The sequence below is a fragment of the Bufo gargarizans genome, chromosome 7, assembly GCF_014858855.1.
Source record: "Bufo gargarizans isolate SCDJY-AF-19 chromosome 7, ASM1485885v1, whole genome shotgun sequence".
Taxonomy (NCBI): domain Eukaryota; kingdom Metazoa; phylum Chordata; class Amphibia; order Anura; family Bufonidae; genus Bufo; species Bufo gargarizans.
Window position 1 is genome coordinate 19,379,022 of NC_058086.1, and position 12,479 is coordinate 19,391,500.

Sequence of the window (12,479 nt, forward strand, 5' to 3'; positions counted from 1 at the left end):
AGAATGTCTTTAAAATGGCAGATGTTATGGGGTGCTCCTGGTATGCAGAGGTATCTACTAAAAGTGGTGAAAGGAACCAGGGAAAGGGTGATAGGTGCCCAAGGCTCATGTGTGGAGAAGGAGGGTTGCCCTGTTTGGTGAGATTCTTAACAAAGACACTGTAGCACAAATTTCTGAAAAGGTAATGCTGGCTGTGACAGAAAGGTGTCAATACGCACAGTGCATCACATGGGGCTGCGGAACCCAGAGTGCCCATGCTGACCAATGTCCACAATCCGTATGTGTGCATCCAAAACTGACAACGAAGCAGGGGAGGATGGTGGCCTGGTCTGATGATTCATGCTTTCTTTCGCATCATGGGACGGCTGGACACGTGTGCATCATTTACCTGGGGAAGACATGGCGCCAGCATGCATCATGGGAAGAAGACATGCAGGCAGAGGCAGTTTGACACTCTGGGCAATGATCTGGTGGGAAACACTGGATCCTGACATTTATGTGGATGTAACCTTGACACCTATAACCTACCTGAACATTATTGCCGGCTAAACACAGCTTTTCATGGCAATGGTATCAGACAATGATAAGATAATGCAACCTGACAATACAAATATTGCACAGGAATGGTTTAGGAAAAATGACAAAGAATACAAGGTGATGACTCCCCAGATCTCAATCCAATCAAGCATCTGTGATACGGTATGTAATTAAGAAATAAGTCTGATCCATGGAGGTCTAACCTTGTAACTTTCAGGACTTAAAGGATCTGCTGCTAACAGCTTGGTGCCAGATACCACAGGACACTTTCAGATTTTAATATTTATATGGTTGCTCAGTGTAATTTAGATGGTATATAAAATTACAAGAACATACAGACAATAAGGTAAACAGTGGGCAAATAGTATCACAGTAAATATCTACATGACAAAGTTGGTGCATACAAACTAGTTATATACTAGCATGAAAGAGCATGCTTCACATAGAATAGCTGCTGAGCCCTGAACTTGCAGCTACACAATCTTGAATGCCAAAAAAAGAAAAAGAAAGAAGCCAACAACATGAAGAGCAATCTGAAACTCTCTAATATTTCTTCCCATAACAAAATACATATAGTAGTAATGTACAGTATATGAAAAGTATCAATGTCATATAAGTAAATTCTACACAACTTTTGCCATCACACTTACCCATATCCTTCTCAATCCAATCATACAACATTCCTTTAACATGGACATCACGAATTGCATCCTACAGAAAAAATTAATAGTTTACTCTGAATAAAAAGTATCTCCATTTTACAACTAGTATTTTATTATATCTATTTTACAACTAGTTTAGATTAAACACCTTCACTACTCACAAAAAGTTGGGGATATTTGACTTTTGGGTGAAATTTATGGAAAACATAAAAGGTTCACGCTACAGTGATATTGTATCATGAAAGTAGGGCATTTAAGTAGAAGCATGCAGTGGTGATTTCCTCATCTCAAACAATTTATTGAAACAAAAGCCAAACACCAGTGGTCAGTGGTGGGTATATCAATGTCTCAATAACATGTCTTGAGCATCAATTACAGCTCGACAACGACATCTCCTGCTGTTCACAAGTCGATTGTCCGCTTAGGCATGGCATACCACTCTTCTTGAAGGGCGGCCCTCAGGTCATTGAGGTTCAATGCTCTTCTGGTGACAACAGTGGCTGATGCATAGCGCTCTCCTTGACTAATCTAACATTGTTGGCGGCTGTCATTTCTGCTCAGCATGAATAAACTTTCATCAGTGAACAGCACTGAGGCCCACTGGTCCCTCGTCCAGCGTAGATGCTTCCTGGCCCATGCAAGACAATGACACCTGTGCCTGGTGGTGTGGTGAGGTACCCTTGCAGGTCGTCGAGCACGCAGATCATGCTGATGTAAACAGTTTTGAATGCACTGACTTGACACTTGGGTGCCTCTCACCTCCCTTAAATGTACCTGGAGTTGTGTAGAATTCATAATTTGGTTCCCCAGGGCATTGTTCACAATGAAGCGGTCATCAGTGTGGGATGTGACCAAAGGATGACTACTTCTATGCCTTTCTGTGACTCTTCCAGTCCCTCTGTATCTCTGTTGCAAACTGCTAATGATACTCTGACACTTTAAGCTCAGTGGCCACTTCCGTCTGAGAGCATCCTGCTTAAAGCCTCGCAATGGTGAGGTATTGTTGATCAATTGTTAGGTGCCGTTTTGGTCTCATGATGACAAAATGTGAACAGCATGATGAGGAGGACTGTTTAAATACCATTTCTAATTGAACGATGAAATGTACTGGGTGATTCATGGATTAAACACCCGTTGCGAATTTTGCTATTAAGCTCCTTGTTAGAGAACAGCAACTAATCCACCTCTCACCCTATTATTCCTCTGCCTCTCCCCTTTGCCAATCCCTTCACTGGCTCCCCATTGCCCAATGAATTCACTTCAAAGTACTTACAAATACATACAAGGCCATCCATAACCTGTCCCCTCCCTACATCTCTGAACTAATTTCCCGATACACCCCCACACGCACTCTCCGATCCTCACAAGACCTCCTTCTCTCCTCTCCTCTTATTGCCTCTTCGCACAATCGACTCTAGGATTTCTCCCGTGCATCCCCCATACTCTGGAACTCGCTACCCCAACATATCAGACTCTCACCTACAGTGGAATCCTTCAAAAGAAACCTGAAAACCCACCTTTTCAGACAAGCCTACAACCAGTGACCCTGCTGCCTCTATACCGCCACGACCTGCTTCACCCGCACCTACTGTGTCCTTCTCCCATACCATGTAGATTGTAAGCCCTCACGGGCAGGGCCCTCTCTCCTTCTGTACCAGTTTGTAACTCATTTTGTTTATGATTAGTGCAATTGTCTGTATTATGTATGTGCACCCCTTATCATATGTACAGCGCTATGGAATGAATGGCGCTTTAATAATAAATAATAATAATAACTTGCGCAAAAAGTACTGAAGCATTGAACAGTTGGACATGTGCATTCAAAAGTTTATCTAGATTCATAGAAGCACATTTCCTGGATCAACACACAGATTTTTAGGAATTATCACGTTTAATAATCCTGGCTGTAAGGGTCCATTCACACGTCCGTAAGTGTTTTGCGGATGCACGGATTCGCAAAACACAGACACCGGCAATGTGCGTTTCGCGGGCCGCACATTGCCGGCACTATAATAGAAAATGCCTAATTTTGTCCGCAATTGCAGACAAGAATAAGACATGTTCTATTTTTTTCGGGAATGGAACTGCGGACCTGGAAGTACGGGTCCGCAATTCCGGATCCGGGCAGCACATAGTGCGGCCCCATAAAAATAAATGGGTCCGCAATTCCGTTCTGTAAAATGCCGATCAGAATTGCAGACATGTGAATGGAGCCTTAATACTAACATTCTTCATATGTTTTCATCATGCCTGAGCTCTTGTGACATTGACCCTGGTGTAAAAGCAGTTACTAACTGCAGTTTCGTTCCGTATTGTAGCCTTAGGCCTAATTCACATTTTTGTTTTTCACCGACGTGTGCTATCCGCATTTGACACTGACAGCACATGTACCCAGTGGCGCAGCGTGGGCGCGGGGGGGGACGTTGTCCCGGAAATTGCAGGGGGCGCCAGACAGCAAGCACTTCAATGAGGGCCCTGGGGACTATGGCTCCCGTCTCCTCCGTTCTTCCTCATAGGCTTAAGGCTAGTGGCCTGAAGCCTTTGAGACAGTAGAGCGACGGTAGTGACTAGAATGGAGTTGCTCCTGGCAGGTATGATGTCAGGGGAAGAGGCGGGGTCTTGTCATGCAGGGGGCGGGGCCTCAAGAGTCGCAGGAGATTCTACAGAGCACGATGTTGGAGACAGGAGCACAGGCTGCAGATCAGTGTGTGGAGGAGAATAATGACTGTTATGTGTACTTGGGGGGGCTTTTTGCAGGGGCTGAAGAATAATCCTTGTACTGGAAACTGTATGTTAGAGGGGTCTGAAGAGAGGGTAGTGGGGGTGATATTATTTACATGGGACTGTATGCTGGAGGGGCTGAAGGCAGGAAGAGGGATTCATTTTACATGGGACTATATGCTGGAGTAGCTGAAGGCAGGAAGAGTGATGAATTTTACATGGGACTGTTTGCAAGAAGGGCTGGAAGGCAGGGGGAGTGAGGTATCTTACATGGGACTGTATGCTGGAGGGGCTGAAGGCAGGGCGAGATTTTTATTTTACATGGGACTGTATGTTGGAGGGAGTGATATATTTTATATGGGACTGTATGCTGGAGGGGCTGAAGGCAGGGAAGTGATGTGTTTTACATGGGACTGTATGCTGGAGGGACTGAAGACATGGGGGAGTGATGTATTTTACACGGGACTGTATGCTGGAAGGGCTGAAGGCAGGGGGGTGAGGTATTTTACATGGGACTGTATGCTGGAGGGGCTGAAGGGGGCCACAATTATTACAATAATACTACAGAGGGGGCCATTATAATAATAATAAAAATAATAATAATAATACAGAGGGGGCCATTATATATTATAATCATACAGAGGGCATTATACTTATGGGCACTACAGGGGGAGGTCTGTCATTATTTGCAAAAAGGGACGTGGTCACAGGTTGGGGGGGGGACAATACTTGGCTTGCCCCGGATGCTGGCAACGCACGCTATGCCACTGCATGTACCCATTGATTTAAATGTGCCTGTTCACACATCGGTATTCTTTTACTGACCATGGGTCAGTGACAAAATCATGGAGACATGCACTACTTTGGTCCGTGATGCAAACCAAACATGCTCATTAAAAGTCTAAGGCCTCATGCACACGGCCGTTGTGCATCCGTGCAGTGGCCGGGACGGATCGAGACCTATTCAACTTGAATGGGTCCGTGATCTATCCGCACAGTAAAAAATAGAACATGTTTTTTTGCGGTGCGGAGGCACGGACAGAAACACCATGGAAGCAGTCCGTAGTGCTTCCGATCTGTGCTTCCGTCCCGCACCACATCTCCCAGATTGCAGACCCATTCAAGTGAATGGGTCCGCATCCGTGATGCAGGGTGCACACGGCCGGTGCCCGTGTATTGAAGACCCGCCGTATGCGTACGCAATCCGTACCCGAATCCGTACCCCATACGGCCACACCCGGGCAACGCCCATGTGCAGGGGCCAAAGGCTCAGTAAAAATCACGGACACAACACAGATGGCATCCATGTTTGGTTTTATACTGATCACTGATGGGAGATGCTTTGAAATTAGTTTTCAGCCGAGCAGTGTCCACTGAACACAGATGGAAATGTAGAAGGGCGGACAGCACACCTGGTAGGGCAAGTAGTGGATGTACGTCTCCTGAGTAATTGGCAAGCTTCCCCGTGCTGATCGGTTTATCCACATACAAAAAAGAGGGATGGAGACAGCATGTCCTTTGGTTGAGATTTATTCCAGATGCAATGTTTTGGCTGCAGAGCCTTTGTATGGCTCGACGAAGTCTCTCCAGCTGAAACATTGCATCTGGAATAAATCTCAACAAAAGGACGTACTGTCTCCATCCCTCTTTTTTTTTGTATGTGCACTGTGTACAGATGTCACACAGAGGGCAAAAAACTGACACACTGACGAAACACGGATCCTTCATGGACTGTAATGACCAGCGTCACGCAAAGGGAGGGAAAAGGGAAAGCCCTGCCCAAGGGAGATGGAAAGGTGGTGACCCCTGACTCACCTTGAGGCTGGCACCTGACTGCCCTAACGTCCCTAGACGGGTTCCTCACCCGTACGCCGATCACGTGCCTAAACCCTGGCTTTCCCTAAGATGAGCCCTAGGTAGTGAACAGGACGGTGGGATCACTAGTCCGCACCACTGACACTAAGAGGAAAACACCGAGGAGAGGACAGACCATACAGACAAACATATAATCCCAGGTGGGCGACCACAGCAGACCACAAAGGCCCAACAGGGATCCAGAGGGTAACGTTCTGGAACAACAACCAGGGAACGCAGCAACACGGCTCCAGTGGGTCAGTATAGAAGTCCAGGCAGGAAGCTCTATATCTGGCAACCAGAGAAGTGGGAGAGGGGAATATAAGGAGGTTGGGAGTGCTGGACAAGGAACAGCTGAGGAGAAGGAGCTACGGATCCCTGAGTGAGCCAAAAAGGGTTGCAAAGCAAACCCAGAAAGCTACCATAAAGAAACAGCCCTATCTTTCTACATAGAGCGCGCAGCCAACCGCTGCGACTTCCTGACCCCGGGTATAACGGAGTCAGGCGTGGTTCTTGACACCCTCGTGACATGGACATCTTCACAGATGGAACACGGACTTATGTTTTTCACGTATGTCAAATGGACACAGAAATGTGAAAGAGGCCTAAAAGTGAATATCTTTGGGTATCATCAGAACCAACTATACATTTGTACTACTGTTTCATTGCAAGATAAGCGGCATCAAAGGTGCTTGACAACTATTCACCCTCGTCCTCCTCCTTACCTCCATCAAACATGCATGTTTATTACAGAAAGATGCTGTCAAAAAAGTAGGAGTAAGTGGGTATATAAATAAGGGGTTCAAATAATATATGCTGCAGTATAAAAAAATAATAAAGATATGTACAGGGTTTGTCCAGGCTTAGAAGCCAACCAACCCAATCCTGAAAACTGTGTCCAATTGAAAAAAAAAAAATTAACACTTTCCTGTCTGCTGTCCTATCATTCCCAGGCCATGTTCCCATTACCGGCTGCTTCGAGTCCCACCCAGACCAAAAGTAGCTTTGTCTCAGAGTCATGACCTATGAGGCCAGTCACTGGACTCAGCACTCACGTGCACTAGCCTGCAGACAGGCGAGTATTTTTTTTCACTAGCATATGCCACCAATGTCTAACAGGTGCGGGTCCCACCTCTGCTATTTTCAGCACTCCCATAGAAATGAATGGAGGGCGGCCGCGAATGTGGGGTCCACTCTGCTTTATATTGAAGGCTCCGTTATAGAGATAGATGTAGGTCCCAGAGGGGGGACCCGTACCTATCACAGATTGGTGGTATATCCTAGCAATATGCCACCAATGTGCAAGATGATAATAACCCTTTAAACATTATTTTTGACACTTACTGTTGTATCTTTATAGAGATGAACTGGGTCAAAATCAATACCATTGCTGATGAAGAAATCAGTAACACAGGAAATCAGAGTCATCTCAGGTAGAGAGAAAATGTCCATGAACTGTTTCATTGTGGGTCCCTATAATAGACACAACACCGCATCATGACTCCATAGTTCCGTGAATGAAATAAAAACAAAAGAAAAAGAGTAAATTTACAGAATCGCAGGTAAATACAGGAATCAGTGGCCATATCCTGAAGTAGATGCAAAGTAGAAGGATGGAGGATGGGGCTGATCTGGCTGACTCCATACAAACCAAAACAGCTCTAAGTCAATGTGCCTCATGTACTAAAGATTGCAGCATTATTTATATTGTAGAGGTGACTGTAAGTAAATGGGGCAAGGAATGGAACAATTCTAAGTTATTGATCAAACTAGAGTTCTGTAAATTTTTGTGAAAAAAATAAATAAAAAATGGTTACCTTTCCATAAAAGTCGCTCATCTCAATAAGTGGGATATGCGGTGTGCCACCATATAAATCTAGGACTTCCTCGTCAGGGACAGGCTTGAGACCTCTATCAAAGGTATTGTAAGAAAATATAGTTAATTGGTTAATTCTTCACAGAGGAAATGAAGGGTAAAACACTCTATTAATAAGCAGGCGAATGGTGGAAAAAGCTGCTGCTGGCACAGGGCCTATCCGGTTGGCTCCGGGCCTGTTTGGCACAAGCTGCTGGACTTTCGACATTCCCTGACAAAAATACAACAAATAAAAGCAGACTTTGATTTATAAGAGGCTGAAGCAAATTTAGAAGAAGTAACAAGACTGTTCAGTGCCTAAAAAAAATAATATTATCTGCAAGACTGGTTAGGGCAAATACATGGTGTGCTCAAAACAAGGAAATGGTAATGACCCCTGGACATAATGGAAAGAATAGCCCATGCATGAGAATGTAATATATAATATATCAAAGCAGTATAGTGCACAAAACAGATGGAACTGCTTAAAGGGGTTGTCCAGGCTGTTTATATTGATGACCTATCCTCAGGATAGGTAATCAATATCAGATCGGCGGGGTCCAACACCCCCGCCAATCAGCTGTTTGAAGAGAAGGCGCGCACTCGTCTTCATTGTTTACCTGCTCGCCGTCGCATCTGCAGCGGTGAGCAGGTGCAATTACACCTAAGCCGTCCCATTCATTTCAATGGGGCTGCTCGTTCCTATACACTTCTATAGGAGCGATCTGTCCCATTGAAGTGATTGAGACGGCTTAGGTGTAATTACACCTGCTCAGCGCTGCAGATGCGACGGCGAGCAGGTAAACAATGAAGAGGAGGCAGCGCTGGCACAGTGCGCGCCTTCTCTTCAAACTGCTTATTGGCGTGGGTGCCTGGGGATAGGTCATCCAAAAAAATAACTTTGACAAACCCTTTAAGGGTGTATTCCCATCTGGGGCATATTGCTAGGACATGTTATAACTGTAAGAAAGGAGCAGAGGTGGGACCTGCACCTATCTAGAGAACCTGGGCTCCAATGTGAAGAACAGCACATCGCACATGTGCAGCATGCTCTCATTCATTGCTATGATGGAAATAGTTCACTCTGGAGTTCCGTTCTGGAGATAGGAGCAGGTCCCAGAAGTGAGACCTGCTCCCATATGACAATGATAGCATATTGTAGGCATTATAAGGTAGGCCCCCCTAGCATGTGGTACCTCACAGCTGCTCCGGTCCAGCATGCATCCTGGCTCCATTTGGCAATCTTTTAGTCGCTGGATTGTTTACTTCTGGCCGGGGTAATGACAGAGTCATTTACGCTGCTGTAGCCAATGACTGACCTCAGCGATGACATGTCCCCAGGAGGTACGTGGCCCAGCAGTGATGTGCCGACATACAGAAGAGGCAAGAAAAGGTGTGGGGCCCAGGAGGGTATAACCTCTTGTGGGAAGCCATATTTACTATAATTTACACCAAAAACTGGTGAAATTATAGCTTGAATCTATACCAGCTCATAGCTGGGGTAGATTTTGGTCTCTGGAGCATGGACCGCAAGAAGATGCACCAAATGTATTAGAATGCCTGTGCCTAAATTTGGCGTATTTCACTAGAGGCAGGGCCGGCCTTTGGGGTGTGCGGGCTGTGCGGCCGCACAGGGCGCCCTAGCAACAGGGGCGCCAGGCGGCCGACAGCTCGCAATGTAATATGGGCAGGTGAGGCGGCACTTATGTTTTCCCACGGGGCGGGCCCCCCGCCCCCTCCATCTCCCCCTCCCCTGCATTCAGCAGGGGGCGCCCGTTGCGGTTTAAAAAAAGGCGGCGCAGAATGAGGGGCGCCGCCTGAGTGGCTGAGGCTGAGCGCTTGCCGCTCTAAAGAATCCTGCCTGCGCCTGCTGTGTGCTGTTAATGTAGCGTGGCCGAGCTCTGTTCGATCCGCGGTACAGGAGCTTTTGTTTCCTGTACCCGGCCGGACTGACAGGAAGTGCTCACTTAGTGTGCACTTCCTGTCAGTCCGGCCGGGTACAGGAAACAAATGCTCCTGTACCGCGGATCGAACAGAGCTCGGCCACGCTACACTAGAGCTGGAGGTGGGAGTAGAAGGAGAGTGACAAGGGGGGAGGGGGGAGGAAATAATGAGAGTGACAAGGGGAGAGTGATGGGGGGGGGGAATAATGAGAGTGATGGGGGGGAAATAATGAGAGTGATGGGGGGGGAAATAATGAGAGTGATGGGGGGGGAAATAATGAGAGTGATGGGGGGAAATAATGAGAGTGATGGGGGGGAAATAATGAGAGTGATGGGGGGGAAATAATGAGAGTGATGGGGGGGAGGGAGGGGAAATAATTAGAGTGACAAGGGAGGGAGGGTGGAATAATGAGAGTGACAAGGGAGAGGGGGGTGGGAATAATGAGAGTGACAAGGGAGAGGGGGGGAATAATGAGAGTGACAAGGGAGAGGGGGGGGAATAATGAGAGTGACAAGGGAGGGGGGTGGGAATAATGAGAGTGACAAGGGAGAGGGGGGATAATGAGAGTGACAAGGGAGAGGGGGGATAATGAGAGTGACAAGGGAGAGGGGGGATAATGAGAGTGACAAGGGAGAGGGGGGGAATAATGAGAGTGACAAGGGAGAGGGGGGGAATAATGAGAGTGACAAGGGAGAGGGGGGGAATAATGAGAGTGACAAGGGAGAGGGGGGGAATAATGAGAGTGACAAGGGAGAGGGGGGGAATAATGAGAGTGACAAGGGAGAGGGGGGAATAATGAGAGTGACAAGGGAGAGGGGGGGAATAATGAGAGTGACAAGGGAGGGGGGTGGGAATAATGAGAGTGACAAGGGAGGGGGGTGGGAATAATGAGAGTGACAAGGGAGGGGGGTGGGAATAATGAGAGTGACAAGGGAGAGGGGGGGATAATGAGAGTGACAAGGGAGAGGGGGGGAATAATGAGAGTGACAAGGGAGAGGGGGGGGAATAATGAGAGTGACAAGGGAAGGGGGGGGGGAAGAGAGTGACAAGAGAGGGAGAGAGGGAGGGGGGGGGGGGGGAGAGAGTGACAATGGAGTCCCCAGAGCCAGACTGCAGCCAGAGTCCAGATCATCTTATTGTCCTGGTGGTAAGTAGACAATGCAATATGTTTATTATTTAATTGCTTAGTTATTAATACTACATTAGAAACTAATTTTCTCAGCTGGACACCGGCCAACACTGCGCATGCGCTTGGAGCCTCACCAGCGGTTAGGGTAGGGAAAAAGCACTGGCCCGTACGTAAATTTTTCCCTACTGGCCCGCTGGTGAGGCTCCCGGTGCATGCGCAGTGTCGACCGGTGTTCAGCTGAGAACATCCATCCGATCACTGCGCCTGCGCATTGGCCCATAGTTTTTCCCTACCCTAACCGCCGGCGAGGCTCCTGGCGCATGCGCACTCTGCTGTGAAATTTCCCTAACCTGTCGTTGTGCGCCTGCGCGGCGCTGCACACCTCCTCACGTCATGTCCGGTGCGACCGGAAGTGACGAGGGTAGGGAAATCTCACGAACTACGGAAGTATAACATTACACCGGCCTTTGGGGTGTGAGGGCTGGTAACTACTTGGTTGGATAGTCAGCCAGCCTATGCCATGATGCCAGCAACAAGCAGTGTTTTTTTTGTTTTTTTTGGGGGGGGGGGGCGCCACAAGGTTAGCTCGCACAGGGCGCCTGAACACCTATGGCCGGCCCTGACTAGAGGGGACCAAAACGTATGAAACATGAAACACCAGCCCTGATAAAAAAACAACAACTCAGTTTTATTGTTTGACGGGAGAAAGAATAAAGTTATGTTACCTGTATGCAGTCCCCAGCTGGATATAATGGAAAGCATCAACCTTCATTAGTAGATTCTGTAGAAATATACATAATATGTAGATAACAACATAAAGGTGTGTAGAGGTCCACTGCTCAGAATGCTCAAATGACTGTGCGGATTCTAACATATGTCTGATATGCAATCACCTTTCATCAGATGACATTAACTGCAGTCACACTTGTATTTTTTAAGGTTTTTTTTGTAAGCTTAAAGGGGTTGTCCCAGGAAAAATATTCTACAACTTTCAAACCAGCATCTGGAATACTTTTGTAGCTGCATGTAATAAAAAATTTAGCACTTATTCAATAACATTTATCTGTATAGCGCCACCTGCAGTTAGTTTTTTTCTTATTTCTCTGTCCTGCTCACTCAGATGGCCACACATGCTCAGTTTCATCCTTCAAATGCCTCCTGAGTTGTAATAGGGAGAACTGAGACACGCCTCCTGAGCTGTGATAGGGAGAGCGGAGACACGCCCCCTTAGCTCCAGCAGAGAAGACACTCCCCTTGAGCTTTCAGCTTGATATAAATCTAACAAGGCAGAAAGAGAAAAAATAAAAATAAAAAATATATATATATAGTGGCAATTCTGGAGGAGCTGCTCAGCCCCTGACACTGTGGCATGTCTTTTATTGGGGGAGCAGCCTGACCGCATGTGGACCGCAGTAATCGATTAACCCCAGCAAAATATGCATACAATGGAGGATGTCGGCGCGGTCCACATGCACCACAAGAGCAAACTACACAGAATGTAGCAATTAATCATATAAAACACGGAGAGAGAATGCACCAAACAGATATAACACTGGCAAGACATAAATGCAGGTATTAAAAGCTGAGACTTTTGCCAATATGTTCCAGTCATGGAGATATCGGAGCCCACATGCACCACGTCACGGTTCTCAGCATGGCAAGGGGTCCTAACCGCTGCTCTAACTATGGTGTGAACACGGTCTGAAGGTGATATAATTCAACTCGCAGCCAAGCTTCCCACAAATGCCCAGCATGTATACTACGGTAGTACTATGTG

The 12,479-nt window shown here is 47.0% G+C and overlaps 1 protein-coding gene across 1 annotated transcript in view; it reads right to left on the bottom strand.

Annotated features, from left to right (window-relative positions):
* NT5DC2 (5'-nucleotidase domain containing 2) overlaps positions 1-12,479 on the bottom strand; it is a 62,815-nt gene that overhangs the window by 27,855 nt on the left and 22,481 nt on the right. Inside the window, exons 4-7 of the mRNA XM_044301233.1 lie at positions 11,428-11,483; positions 7,592-7,685; positions 7,119-7,247; positions 1,188-1,248 (exon numbers count right to left, since the gene is read on the bottom strand). Of these exons, the coding sequence (XP_044157168.1) occupies positions 1,188-1,248; positions 7,119-7,247; positions 7,592-7,685; positions 11,428-11,483 (340 nt within the window). The remainder of the gene's footprint in view (positions 1-1,187; positions 1,249-7,118; positions 7,248-7,591; positions 7,686-11,427; positions 11,484-12,479) is intronic.